The sequence below is a fragment of the Setaria viridis genome, chromosome 2 (assembly GCF_005286985.2).
Source record: "Setaria viridis chromosome 2, Setaria_viridis_v4.0, whole genome shotgun sequence".
NCBI classification, from domain to species: Eukaryota; Viridiplantae; Streptophyta; class Magnoliopsida; order Poales; family Poaceae; genus Setaria; species Setaria viridis.
Genome location: NC_048264.2, coordinates 11,869,885 through 11,884,876, shown reverse-complemented (window position 1 = coordinate 11,884,876; position 14,992 = coordinate 11,869,885). Strand labels below are relative to the sequence as shown.

General features: G+C 46.7%; 1 protein-coding gene across 1 annotated transcript; it reads left to right on the top strand.

Annotated features, from left to right (window-relative positions):
- The first annotated feature begins 6,449 nt into the window (after window positions 1–6,449).
- Window positions 6,450–13,682, top strand: LOC117845350 (uncharacterized). Its single transcript, XM_034726364.2, has 24 exons — window positions 6,450–6,737; window positions 7,029–7,252; window positions 7,357–7,456; window positions 7,537–7,638; window positions 7,744–7,803; window positions 7,874–7,952; window positions 9,369–9,516; window positions 9,611–9,731; window positions 9,849–10,026; window positions 10,112–10,140; window positions 10,251–10,399; window positions 10,471–10,573; window positions 10,705–10,800; window positions 11,088–11,146; window positions 11,248–11,386; window positions 11,602–11,664; window positions 11,802–11,861; window positions 11,989–12,150; window positions 12,255–12,328; window positions 12,424–12,517; window positions 12,613–12,749; window positions 12,845–12,925; window positions 13,074–13,179; window positions 13,280–13,682. The coding sequence occupies exons 1-24, from the start codon at window positions 6,540–6,542 to the stop codon at window positions 13,334–13,336; spliced, it is 2,619 nt and encodes an 872-aa protein (XP_034582255.1). The 5' UTR covers window positions 6,450–6,539; the 3' UTR covers window positions 13,337–13,682.
- The last annotated feature ends 1,310 nt before the right edge of the window (window positions 13,683–14,992 follow it).

Sequence of the window (14,992 nt, the reverse complement as noted above, 5' to 3'; positions counted from 1 at the left end):
GGTATTTCTAAAGTGCATGACAACACAAGAACAATTTATGGAAACATAAACATGTAAAAGATAAGCCTGAGGGTTATCTAATGACTTGGAGGAGTCCAAAATGTCAGCCTGCGGGCTTGACTCGCGCAAATTCGGCCTGCTGGCCCAATTCACGTTCACGTGTCCTGGTGGCCTGACTTGCGCTCGCGCAGGCCTGCGGGCCCACTTGCGCTTCGCTGGGCTCGTGGCCTGGTGGGCTACTGCGGCAGCCTGGTTGGCCCGTCTTGGTCTGACCTGGTGGCCGGCCTGTTGCGGCCTGGTGGCGGCCCATGGCATGCTGGCCCGTGATAAAGGAGAGGAGGGGGGGCGCGGTTAGGGTTCCGCACCCCCTACTCCCTGGAGCCGCCACTGCCTCTTTTGCTCCGTTGCCGCTGGTGCCGCCTGCAGGCCGCACCACCCTGTCACCATTCCGCCTGCGGCCGCACCCCTTGGCCGGCTCGGGTGCCGCCTGCGGGCTGTGCCCCTTCGCTGCCTTGGGTGCCGCCTCGGGTCACGCCCCTTCACCGCCTCGGGGTGCCACCTGCGGACCGCGCCCCTTCGCCGGCCTGGGCGGTTGGCCATGGAGCACCTCCGGCCTGCAGGTGGCCTTCTAGTGGCCTGAGCCACCTGCGGGTGGCCGCCGTTGCCTTGAATCGCACCGCCTGCGGGCGAGCGCCGCTATTGAGCCACCTGCGGGCGGGTACCGCCGGCTCGTAGTAGATCTGCCTGCGGGTGGGTCTCACCAGATGGGGCTGCCGGCGGGTGGCCGCTGGTTGATGCTGTCGGCCAGATTCCGGTGAGTGTTTTGCCCGATCTATTTATCCTCCTCCTCCTCCATCTTGATGCCCCCCAGGTTTTGTCGGCTCATGCCAACTGCCGGCCGTTGGCCGGTTCGTCACTGGTCGGAGGAAAGGCCCACTGTTGCTGGGCACCATGTGCCATCCTTATGCCTGGGCGGCGATCCACGGCCACCTTGCGGCCATAGATCTCTGGTGCATCGGGTTTCTCTGCATCTTCAGTTGCGGATGATGCAGAGATTGGAGCACCATCTTCCTTGAAGAATGGTGGCGCCCCCGGTCGAGCCGCCGTTGTCCCAATCACGAAGCTTGGGTGCATCGCCTGGTGACTGCCGATGGCGGTTGGGTCGGCCTGAGGGCCAAAACCGGCAATGCTGGTCTCTGCCCTTGGTGCGTTAGCGCCAGGGATAACCCCAATGCCTTCTATTCCAGTTCCAGGGCGACGAATGCGGACTATCATCGGACGGTGAGTCTGTTCCTGTTGTGGTGTCGGCGTTGGGAGTCTAGGCACTGGCGTTGCCGTGCGAGTACGCTCTGATGAGGCACTTTCATTGGTTGTGGTCTTGTTTGATTATGCAGGAAGAGTAGGACCAGGACAATGGCCTGGACTGCATGGATGACCACGACGACCATGGCGTCCGTGGCATCCTGCAGGACGTCGTGCGGAGGACTCTTGCCGGTGGCCGCGAAGAGGAAGAACAAGGAAATCATCCTCAAGTGCATAGAAACGAAGAACTTCATCCATTGTTTACCTCTTTCGTTTGGAAGAAGTCTGTGCGTGAGGCCTTCGTGCCTCTGTTCTTTCTCCTTTGCGTGATGCCTCTGTAATTCTTCCGTCTTTGCTCAGTAGAACAACATGTCTGATAACGTGTTGGAGAATGAAGAACTCCCGTAGGGAGTGGGAGGATGAAAATGATTCTCTTCTGTATTGATTATTGAGTCACTGTTACATTTATACAGGATGAGGGGGTGTGAAGGCATCCCTTCCGAAAGGGTGGGGCCCTTTCGTGAAGGGTGTGGCCCCTTCGGTACTAATTACATAATTATCTCTTAATTACATTCTTAAGTAATTGATCACTAATTAGTGATTCACAACAGAAGGAATTGATCCAGGGAAAGTGTTGTGAAACACAGTTATTAGTGATCAACTACTATAATTAATTAAGTTAATTACTTTGTTAGTTACCTAAATGGATATCCTCCATGTGGGGAACTGCCACTCCAAAGGGGTGCCTGTTTGGGAACAGACACCATCCTGTCCGTTAGCAGGGTATAAATGTGTGTACAGAATCAATGAATCATTTCCATTACATCATTTTCACTTTTACACTTCTAAACGGAGTCTACAACATAAAAACTACTAAGATATTTTCGTTATTGCATGAATGCATGTGGCATGCCCTTATTATTAACTCTCTTTGGCTCTCCCACCCTACATCAGCAATGATCACGGGGTACGGCCCTGCAAAAAAATTTATGATTTGCTGATATGTTAGTTGACCATATGAACCATCAATCAATTAAAGGTTTCTTGGACGAGCACGGCCCATGCGATGCTGTTCCTCATTGCGCGTAAATAATACGCTGTCGCCGGTGCGCCGGCCGGCCGGTGTCCCATAGTAACTAGTGCTGATTCATCCTCCTTCCACGCCGGATCGTGATCCAGCGCGCGGCGTACAGCCTCCGCCCCTACACTATTCGTGTTCTGAGCGGCGTGAGCTGTGTTCGATTTACAGCCAGTGGAAAAGGGAAGCTCGTGGCCCGGCCGGCCGTTGCCCGCCGTACCTCTGACTCTGTGCTGCAAGGCCGGACGACGTCGTAGTCGAAATGCATGAGATCGGCCTATTCTATATATATGGACCACACGGCGAAAGTACTTCTAGCATGCTAATAAGATGGGGCCACGACACAGAGACCGAGAATAATGCATGGCGCACCTATAGGTTAAAAAAGAAAGACTGTAGTATGGACCCGTGCCTACCCCAGTCCTAATTCGCTCCTTAAGACCCTAGGACTGGTGCTAACTGTGGATCTTCTTCATACTGTCAACCTTGCTCCCAGGTCTCTTCCTCCCGTAAGGGGATCTCTTATTAACATTATTGCTAACTGTGCAGTGGTCGCCCACACGTTAGGGTTGGTGGATACGGACAGGCATGAAAGTTACTACGTCACAGGAACTTAATTTTAGATGAGCTATTAGTTCCTACCTCGTGCTACCACAGTTCCCTACAGCCCACATGCACCTCCACTGCACCGCTGCGTACCCACATTCCCACACCACCACCAGCAAAAAAAAATGCCTCGTTACCCCACCTCAACGGCTCTATAGACGGCTAGATGGATCGCCCGGCACTAGCTCGATTTGGCTCAGCCCGAATAGGCCCAGCACGATTAGGCCTGATGGCTTTTTCGTGGCGTGCCGGACTGGCATTGCGTGCCGAACTGTTGGCCCAAACCCAGCATGATGGCCTTTTTTATCATGCCGAGCCGGCCCATTAGCGCGGCTGGCACTACCGTGCTAGTGCTAGGCCAGCACTACACGCAAGATGCAAGAATGAAAGAAAATTTACAAAAATCACCGAAGTTCATGAATATATCAATCCATCACGCAAATTCATCACACAAATCCATAAGAAATGAATCCCCGTCGGTGCCCCATTAGCTGCAGTTGGTGCGGATCCTTGCCAAGGCTTGGCCCCTAGTCGCGGCTGCCAGGTGGCACGGATCTTGTCCACGGCCCTTGGTGACAGCCGGCGCGGCCATCTACCATGCCCCCCACGGCGGCAGAGGCCGTCGCCGCTTCCGCCCCTGGTGGCGGTGGCCAGCGCGGCGCCCGATCGTGGCCCCACGGCGGCGGCGGCCTGATGGGGCTTCTAGCCGTGGAAGGTGGCGGCGCCCGGCAGGTGGCTCCACGGTGGAGACAGGAGGCGACCGGCGTGGGCGGCCACCGGCTGATGTGGCACCCGGCCGTGGGAGGTAGCCGGCGGCCAGCGTGGATCGCGGCTGAAGAAGGAGAAGGGAGGGAGGGGTGGGTGCTGTCTGTGGTCTGTGGAGGCGCTGAGGAGAGGTGGCGGCGACTGCTGGGTGGTGGAGCGGAGGGGAGAAATGAGGAGTGCCCTAGGATTTTGCTTATTTATATGAGATGATCCTGATAATTTCGGGCCGACGTCGGGCTAGCCCAAAAACCGTGCTGGGCTCGGACTAGCCCAGCATGCCGAGGAGGCGGCCCAAGCACGGCACGACGCATCATGCCGAGCCAGCTTGGGCACTATCCACTGCGGGCTGTGCCGGGCTAGTGCTGGGCCTTTTTAGGCAGTGCTACGGGCCACCCAACAGGTCTGGCCCATCTGGCCATCTATATAAACGGCTCCACCCACTATCTAGCCAGAACGGCTCCACCCACTATCTAGCCAGCGTCAACATCGGCTAACCTGACAAAATATATTTATTTATTAAATTAGTTCTTATGGTCAACACATGAATTACAGAAGTTATATATTCAAAAGAACTCTAATATATTTTTTATCATACTCATACATGAAGAGTCGCAAATGTTTTTAGAATGACATAGTATAGACATGTACATACGCTCATAATAAGTAATGTGAAAAAAAACATAATGCGTGTTTATTTTTCAACGAGTATGTGGCTGTGTGGTTCAGTGTGACCTTGCATTGTGATCCTAAGGGTCTCCACCGCACCTCTCTAGCTCGAATAACTAAGGGGGTGTTTTGAAGGGGTGCTAAACTTTAGCACCCCACTTTTTAACATATCTTAGCACTTGGGCTCCCAAACAGGAGTGCTACAAGGGGTGTGCTAAAGTTTAGCACCTCCATTTTCTTTAGCACACCCAAGGGATGCTAAAAGGTGCTAATGGGTGCTAAAGGTGATCCCAAGCCCATTTTTCCCCTGGTGCCCCCCTCTCCTCTCCTCTCTCTCTCTCCCCTCCCCGCCACCTGCCTCTTCCGCCTGCCCCGCTGCCTCCGTCGGCCGTGCCTTCGCCGCCCACCCCCGCTCACTCCGCCGGCGTGCCATGCCGCCTCCGCCGGCCCCGCCTCCTCCGCCCGGCCCGCCGCCACCACCTCACGGGCAGCCGCCAGCCCGGGATCCGACCGGCGCCGCCTCGCCCTCTCCGCCACTTGCCTCCTCCAGGCGCCCCTGCTACCTCCACCGGCCGTGCCTCCTCCGGCTGCCCCCACTGCCTCCGCCGGCCCCGCCACCAACGCTCGGCCCCGCCGCCTCCGCCGGGCACAGCCGCTGCCTCTGCCAGGCCCCGCCGCCGCCGTCTGGGCCCCGCCTCCATTGGCTCTGCCTCCAACGCCCGCCTCCGCCTGGCCCCGCCTCCTCCGCCCAGCGCACGGATTTGGAGGGGGCGCGAGGGAGGAGCGGGGAGGGAGGCGGCAGCGGTGGTGGCGGGAGGAAAGGGAGGCAGTGGTGGCAGGAGGGAAGGGAGGCGGTGAGGGAGGCGGCCTCCTCCACCAACTCCCGAGCCCGCCTCCTCCGCCGAGCGTCGGGGGCCTCTTCGGTGGCGGGGGCAGTGGAGGCGGCGGATGTGGTGCGGGGGGTGGTGTCGGGGTGGGGAAATTTGGAGCTTGTTGGATTTCTTGAGTGGATTACAAGAGCAGAGGGGTATAATTGTCTTTTGCAAACTAATGTGCTAAAGTTTAGCACCCTCAAATGTAGTGCTAAAGTTTAGCACTTGCTATCCAAACAAGACCTAAGTTCAATTTGTAGAACAGAGTGTGTCGGTGGAAACTGAAGGGGCATAAGTGACTTACTTCCTATTGATTACACCGACCAGTAGTGAAGCTGGGTAGATTCAGTACCCGGTTAGGGCCAATTACTAGTGGTAAAGAACACTTTGGCCCCAGGTTTTTTGACTTGAGGACCAGAGATGATGCCTATGAATCTTAGGCTAGTCCTAGTGCAAAGTTTCATTGCACTGTTTCCAAGGATGCCACATTATCCCATGAGGTGTATTCTCGTGAATGAAACAGGGAGTCCCGGTGCACATTTTCATTTCACGATTTCATAGGATGCCCATGACATTTAATTGTGAGGCATGTGATTAGATATGGTTAGATGAAATGAAACTCTATAGCCCCCAATGCAAGTTTCAATAGATTTCATAGTCTTGGAGACAATGTATACATAGTTTCATCCTGATGAAACCTCTTCCCTCTCTCACTTCATAACTACCATGCCATGTCATCACATATGCTGATGTGTCACCGTATTTAGTGTGCATGAAACCTCTATGAAACTTTCACCGGGATTAGTCTTACTCCAGTACGCGGAGTAAAACCCCCCTTTTGTGACCGTAGTACTGCTTGCATCTGTAAAAATAAGATTGGGAAAGGTTTTTGGCGCGCGCATACAAAGATAAGAAGGGAATGCGTTGTTCCGATGGACGACATCTCCAATAGGCAGGCAGCCTCGCGTGATTGCAGGACAGTCATTAAACCACGATGCAAATGCTGGGCCGCACCCGTCAATTAACGCAACTAGCCCCACCTCTACCTAACCAGATGAGGCCCAATTTTATCGGGGAAAACAAAGAGGACATACCTGTTCAAGTTTCCTACGAGAAGACCATTTCTCGATCTCTATATAAACGGGAAACCGTGTGCAGAATGGCACAGCCCAACGCAGCACAGAGCCCTCGGCCTAGCCATAGCTTTGCACTGGGACCTTGCATAGGATCGGAGAGATAGAGAGATCGAGATGATGAGGGTGGCGGTGGTGGGCGGCGGCCTGAGCGGCTTGGCGGCGGCGCACGAGCTGGCGAGGAGCGGCGGCGCGCGTGTGACCGTGTACGAGAAGGAGGAGCATCTCGGCGGGGGTGGCAACAAGACCATGGCCGTCGACGACGGAACCGGCGGCCGTGTCCCTGTCGACCTTGGCTGCATGGTCTTCAACCGGGTGCGGACATGCATGCGCACTGTACCGTTACATTAGTTTGGAAAATGCGAACAACTTTTGAATTTGCAACTAGATCATTTATCTATACAACAAACAGTAAAAAAAAATCCGAAACAGATTATCGGAAAACAACTCTGTCAGCAACACTTTCTGCACAAATGGATACTGCTTACTGCCATAGTGGTGTCAAACTGAAGAGAGTAACTGAGAAGACCAGTCTTAGCAATCCACCACCACCTTGAACTGTTTGCTGCTCATCTTCTACTAATTTAACAAAAGAGCTAATTGCAGATGACATGCCCAAACATGATGAGATGGTTTGAAGATCTTGGGCTGGAGGTGGAGACATCGGACATGTCATTCTCAGCAAACCTGCGGTTGGACAAAGGTGCAGGTTTCGAGTGGGGCACCCGCAACGGTATATCTGGCGTGCTGGTGCAGAAGAGCAACCTGCTTAGCCCCAGATTCTGGCTCGTGATCCGTGAGATAATCAAGTTCAAGAATCATGCTCTCAAGTGAGCTAGCCAATGCTTAGATCATCTTCTGCTATTTTTTGAAGATAACACTCTCCAAATGATGAGTATTCACAAGTTTTTGCTGCCTTTTTTTTTATTTGAAGGTACCTGGAGGACCATGGAAGAAACCCTGACCGGAATGAGACTTTGGGGCAATTCATCCAGTCACACAGATATTCGCAGCTCTTCCAGGATGCCTACCTTGTATGCAACTAATTGGCTCGTATATATACACCCATCTCCAGCTTCTTATAACAAATTTTGACCATATTTGCTCGCTGCAGATCCCAATGTGTTTATGCATTTGGTCCAGTCCGCCACAGGGAGTATTGGGCATCCCTGCTGTCTCTGTGCTTTCATTTTTCCGCGACAATCATCTTCTTGAGGTGCCTGCACATCTACTTCGCATGTTAGAAGAGCTTGTTACTTTGACTCATATTATGAATTATGATGCTAATTATTTCATCCAATGGAATTACACATGCATTCAGTTGTTTGGTCGCCCGCAGTGGCACACCGTCAAGGGTGGTTCGGGGTCCTACGTGAACAAGGTACTGTAATTTTTCTTCCATAAAATGTGAGAAGGAGGGTGTAGCACGTGACCCTTTTATGTCTGAGCAGGTAAGGGAAGAATTGGAGAGCATGGGTTGTCAAATTAAAACCGGCTGTGAAGTCAAATCTGTTTTAAAATTCAACGAAGGTATTTCCGAAGCACAAATCCTTTCCGTAGTAGTGATCCACTGCTTTGTGAGTATTTCCAAAATATAGATGGATATGGGTGCACATATATTATTTCCACTTTCTTGTTAGGCTTTCTGCAAAGGGGTTTAAATGCATTTATCACCACGTCATCGAACAGGCAGCATTATCACCTTTTTGTTCCGTACAAAAATGATGCCATAACATTTATTGTGCAGATTACCTATGGGTCATCTTGTTTGTCTAGGCAATTTATCCTCATGATACGTCTTCCAATTGCACTAGATTCGCCAAAGGTAGAGGCCAGGAGTGTTTTAAGGTCTCTGTATCAACTCGACGTAATAACAACCTTGAAGTTAATAAAACTTTCTTTATAAAAAATCTCCCAAAAATTTGTTAAGTGGATCATAATAATTATGTTATAATTGTAATAGTGGGACAAGTTGCGGAATGCAAAATAGTGTCAGAATATTCTTTTTGTTAAACATTTCTCAGAGACATAGCTTTAAGAGACAATATAATGCACACAAGGGATTGGGAGATTAGAGGTTGTTCTTGGTGGTATATAAGGAAATTATCTGATTAGATTATCTATTATGTTGTTTTCATGTCATATGACCCCAAGTGTTCTTAATTTATGTTGTTCTTTATACATCCTTAAAGATGAACTAAGGGCTCATTGCTTATTTTTTTAAGTACCTGTCACATCAAATATTTAGATACTAATTAGAAGTATTAAACATAGACTATTTACAAAACCCATTACACAGACGAAGGTTAAACGGCGAGACAAATCTATTAAGCCTAATTAGTCCATGATTTGACAGTGTGCTGCTACAGTAAACATTTGCTAATGATGGATTAATTAGGCTTAATAGATTCGTCTCGCCGTTTAGCCTCCAGCTGTGCAATTAGTTTTATAATTAACTCATATTTAGTTTTCCTAATTAGCCTCCGAATATTCGATGTGACAGGCTTGAGCAACTAAACGCCCCTAACATAGTTCTATAATAATAATATCCTACCTAAAATGACATAGCCCATATATGGATGTGGCCCGGAAAACTAATAGGTGGCTGAAGTGCTATAAAAGTGCATACCCATAGCGCCATAACCCAAGAAGCACATTACTATACCTCACCTGAACTTTGGTCCAAACCTCATAAAGGTGCCAATTGGGAAAATGAAATCTTGCAGCAGGGTGGGTTAGGTAAGGTTTTTACTGGTCTGAGGCAGCTCTGGACGCCAGATTGCCAGTGCCGGTACGGGTGGGAGGGCATTTATAGTTTGCTGGTGACCCAATTAGAACTATAGTGAGTTGGTACATATACTTGGATTGGCCACTACAGTTACTTCCTTAATGTAAATTACCCCTACTTATTCACTCACGACAAAAATATTATGCTGCTGGAAACAGTTTACCGAGTTTTAGAGGTTGACGGTTCAGAGGAGATGTACGACAGGATCATATTTGGTCTTCAAGCTCCAGATGCTATAAAATTACTAGGAGCTGAAGCAACACATGAGGAATTGAGGATTCTAGGAGCTTTCCAATATATCTACAGGTTACGCTGCCATCTATTGTGTTATTCTGCTACAATATTAATGGTTATATCTGATACAATATTTTCCTATCTCTTGTATTTTTCCTTTCTCCAGTGACGTGTACTTCCACTGTGATGAAAGCTTGATGCCACATAATTCCTACGCATGGAGCGCCAGGAACTTCCTGGGGACAAGCAGTGGTGTGTGTGTTACCTACTGGCTAAACATAGTTCAGGTGCCTACGCAACATATCAACTTCATACAGTAACATTAGTTTAATATTTTTCATGTGCATAGATGATCATGGAAGATTAGGAATAACAACGGAACCTTCTTCTTTTATATTTGCTAGAACATTGAATCTTCAAGACCTTTTCTTGTGACATTTAACCCTCCCCGTGCTCCCAACCATGTATTCCTCAAATGGCATACGAGCCTCCCAATTCCGTCCCTGGCTTCTGCAAAGGCTACTGTTGAGCTCAATAACATCCAAGGAAAGAGGGGAATATGGTTCTGTGGCCCATATCAAGGTTTCATTCGTTTCACTGCATCCACCCGTTAACTAATTCCGATATAGATAATTAAGTCTGAAATTTTCCTTTTCATGAATGACAGGCTACAGATGCCATGAGGACAGTGTTAAGGTATTTACTGCACACCTGCCCTTTTAGATTCAATCACAAAGGCACCAAATATTATTTAAATAAATATTTATGGGAGTGCAATCTGTTTATGGAAAATTGAATCAATTCAGTCTGGGAAAGTAGCAGCTTCAGAATTGCTTCAAAGGAAGTGTAACCTCTTGGTTAACCCAAAACCGATGGTCCCATCATGGACCGAGGCCGGTGCACGCCTTCTGGTACTAAAACATTTTGACCAATACATAAACATTGGTAACGTGAGGTGAGGCTTGTATGGATTGATGTACTACACAATCTATGGTAATGGTTCTCACTTTATAGTTTTGTGCACAGCATACTGGAAGAAGGAGGCACTACGTTTAGTTTTGGTAGAGCAGGTGAAAGATGCCATGTAAAATCTGTGATACAAGTTCATGACCCCCAATTCTACTGGAAGGTTCAACTCTCTTCTTCTGTCTCATCTGAAGATTTTTTTTCGCCCTCTTTTTAAACAACATTCTATTTTCTTCATCACATCTCGTGCGAGATACATCTTACATCTTCACTGTGCCTCCCCTTTTTCATCAGCTTGCAACAGAAGCAGACCTTGGTTTTGCATATGCCTACATCAACGGCTATATCTCATTTTCTGATAACAGAGAAGGCCTTCTGAATTTTATACTGGTAACACCATGTTCTGGTCAATTGGTTTCCATATAAAATCAATAAAGTTATGAAACTATAGGAAAGCATGTTCAAGATAATTCTACCCATGCAATTCATGTTTTCAATCTTTTGTAATATTCTCATATGTAAATTCTCAGAAAATGACCAGAAGCAAGTCTGAAATCTCGTGTTTACATTAGTGGAAGGAGTACATTATATAGATTTTTTTAGTTATACAGGTCCACACAATGCAACTACTATCTTTTTATTTTCTGATTGAATCTATGAGCCATGTTGGTATACAGATTACTTTTGCTAATAGAGGTGAACGGAAAAGGTTGATGCGCAGCAGTGCCAGCAAAAGGTACCTTAATTCTAAAATGCCATCTGAATTGTTTCATCAGAATGAAGGATCGTACATGAATGTGCTATTGCTAAACTCGTTCAAATTAATGTGCCTTGCAGTAGTTGTATAAGGAAGGGCTGGTGGTCACCTTGGCTTCGAATCACTGGAATTGCATGTGCAAAATATATTTTGCGTCATGCCTCGAGGAACAACACTGTATCAAAAGCTGCTAAAAATATCTCTAAGCACTATGATCTGGTCAGTGGACTTTGCTTACTTTTTCGTTAAATAAAATAACTAACTGCTCGAGGTTTTTCTACAACTATATTTTATATAATTCAACAAATCAATGTCATGTGTATTTCTAATTTGTTCCCTCCATCCACATGATACAAATTATTCGTTACCATATAGTCTAAAAGAACTGACAAAGTGTTAACATATTTTTTTCAATCTGAAATATTTGTGTGCAGAGTAATGATTTCTTTGCTCTTTATCTGGATCCATCAATGACTTACTCTTCTGGTATCTTCAAGGTCTGCCAATCTTGTGATTCCATCTCTTGCTAGTGAATTGTGGAGCTTTTTTCTCGAATAAGTAAATTATGTAGTGTATTGCTGTGATTAGTATACTTGGGATGGCTCAGTTACCTGGATTTTGGTTCTAATTGTAGGCGGAGGACGAGAGCTTAGAAGCAGCCCAGCTACGTAAAATTAACAGTCTAATTAATAAGGTAAAACGAGGTTTGTTTGAACTCTACCATTATAAATTTCACCTGATATTGAGATTGCCTCAATATATGCATTACCTTATTAACTAATGATGTCTTGATATTGCAATATGAATCCATTTAACTGAAGGCTAAGGTGGAGTCAGGGCATCATGTTCTTGATATTGGTAGTGGTTGGGGCACTTTAGCCATAGAGCTGGTGAAGAAAACTGGTTGCAAGTACACGGGAATCACGCTGTCCGAGGAGCAACTGAAATACTCCAAGAGAAAGGTGAAAGAAGCGGGATTAGAGGTGAGTGATGTACCTTTCTAGGTAGTATTATGTTGCAAACATCAACTTATGTCAGCAGGGGGTTTTAAAAACCAAGATAACAAATTGATCTACTGTGTATGTAGGACCGCATAAGTTTCTTGCTTTGCGATTACCGCCAAATACCAACTGACCAGAAGTTTGACAGGATTATAAGTTGGTGAGTAGTACTGCTGACAGATTAAAGGAGCGATCCGGAAAATGGTAGCAACTGCTGATCTGATAAATATGTTTTATTCCTTATTGCTCGTTTAGTGAGATGATTGAGCACGTCGGCCATGAGTACATGGATGATTTTTTTGGAAGCTGTGAGTACCATTTGGCAGAACACGGCCTATTTGTCCTCCAGGTGCATCATCACAACATATATTAATCTTATACTGATCCATTGTATGATTGCGAATAATCATCGCTCATCGGTTAACTAAATTTCATCTTCGACAGTTTATCGCGGTCCCAGAGGAATTGTACGACAAATTGAGGAGGAGGCCCGAGTTCATAAAGGAATATATCTTCCCAGGTGGTTGCCTACCTTCTCTGGCCCGGGTTGTGTCTGCCATGACTAATGCATCAAGGCTCTGGTATGTACTCAACTAATACTTTTTAGCTACTGTTTAACTAGGACTTTCATGGTTTCTTAGTTCTTTCTTGATGAGTACACCTGTGACTTGTGCAGCATACAACACGTTGAGAATATTGGGGACCATTACTACCCGACTCTGATGCACTGGAGGGACAACTTCATGGCCAACAGAAAGTAAATACAAAGCCCTTAATCTCAAGCTAATTAAGCTATACATTATTTGCATTACTCAATTATTAGTAGTATTCTATTTTTATTCTCTTGAAAAATGCTTTATTTATAGTGCATTGCTCAATTAGTTGTATCCTCTAACTTTTTGCAGAAAAGTTGCCGCCCTGGGATTTGACGAAAAATTCATGCGCACTTGGCAGTATTATTTAACATATTGTGCGGCTATGTTCAGATCACGCACAATTATGGACTACCAGGTATGCACATACTGATAAACTTCAGTTATGTTTTAACTGTTGGTTTACTGTTTTATATGTTTTTTTTAAACGAACTGTTTAATATGTGTACCAAATGCAGATCGTGTTTTCTCGGTCCGGCGATGCCAAGGTGCCAAGCTACGTGGCCATTGCATAAATGGAAGACCTTGTGTTTATGTATCCCGGTATATGTTAATCTTATTGTTTGTGTTCGTGTGAGTTGTAGATTTGTAGTCAGTCATGTACGCGTGTGTCGGAGAGCAGGTCAGTAAGTGCGTGCGTAAGTGGTTGCCTGTGTGTGTGACCTGTGTGAGAGAGAATAATTGGGCCAACACTTTACGTCATTACTGAATTTCTTCTCAATTTGTTTGGTCCATATATAACCTTTGTGTATCTACGCAAGGTAAAATAAAGATTTGGTTTGTACTTGCAGTATCGATGTACGCGGACCATCAGTTTGTTGTTTATCAATAATAATAATCTCCATATCAGTTTTTGCATTATTTTTATCTATATTTCTCTGCTGCAGTGATGATACCAGTAACCATTATTCACTTGTGGATATCAGAAAGCCAAGACCATTGTTGAACAGATATGTTTACCTTGTGGATATATATCGATGATAGCAAGCGCCGACGAGGATCACGGGGCGCGTGCCGAGTCGAGCAGCGGTGCCCCAAAGGGCGCGGTTATTTATGGTGATAATGCGGTTATTTATGGTGATAATGGTACGAGGTGGCACTAGCTTCAAACAGTTAAATATGGAGGAGAGGAAATAGCACTGAATATTATGCTGTGAGAGAGAAGTACATCAAGAGAAACGTTTCAAACTACTCCCACAACTTGTGTTATGGGATGTGTCTCAAATTAATTGATTCGTGTCCAGCTTTGTAACCAAGTGGGGCCAGGTGTACATTGCCTTTCCCCTTTCATCCTTTTCAACATCTCTTTAATATAAAATTCTTGGATGATCCACATAAAGTATCTATTTGTATCATCAAAAGAGTCAACCAACTCTCACCATTGACCAGCTTATGCAAATACTCTTGCCATCTATGTTTGATCTATCCTCCTTCACCAAGAGGTGCTCCAACTCATCCTCAATGCACTTAACTTGGCTGAAGTCCCTCGTTTCTCTCTCACAATACATTGTTATCCTATAGTTGTCCTTCTCTCCTTTTTTCGTACTTAGTCGTTGGTGAAGGTTCTCGTATTCCCTATCCTTTGCCACACTTACAACTTGATTTGCAGTCTTCTTTGCCACCTTATACTTCTCTATGTTGTCCATACTCCTATCATTTTACAAGGGTCTATAGCACTCTTTCCTCTCCTTAGTAGCCATTTGGACTTCCTCGCTCCACTACCAAGTATCTTTAGCCTTGCCTTCACTCCCTTTGGTCACTCCAAACACCTATGAAGCCACATTTCGAAAGCATGTTGTCGTCCTCTCGCACATATTGTTTGCGTCACGTTCTTCCTTCCAAGAGCACTATTTGATGATTCTTTCCTTAAAGGCCTCCGGCATCTCCCCTTTCAGAACCACCATGAACCAGCTTTGATACCCCTCGTTATGCGTAGTAGCCCCTAGATCTTGGGATGATATTGCGAGTATGACACGAGCTTGCACCATATCAAGAACAACGTAGATGAATCTTAGTAGAAAACTCTAGATGATGGTGTTGAAGCAACCACGACAAGAGAATAGGATTATAGCAAAGCCGACCGTAAATTTTTGAAGCACAACTCCAGAAGAGTACAAATGATTGTTGCTCCCTCACAACCATACTTGACTCTCTAGGACCCTCTGATTCTT

Coding starts and splice junctions, on each gene's coding strand:
- LOC117845350 (XM_034726364.2), top strand. CDS start 6,540: ATGATGAGGGTGGCGGTGGTGGGCGGCGGCCTGAGCGGCTTGGCGGCG. Junction 12,151..12,254: donor TGAAAGAAGCGGGATTAGAG/GTGAGTGATGTA, acceptor CTGTGTATGTAG/GACCGCATAAGTTTCTTGCT. Junction 12,329..12,423: donor TTTGACAGGATTATAAGTTG/GTGAGTAGTACT, acceptor TTGCTCGTTTAG/TGAGATGATTGAGCACGTCG.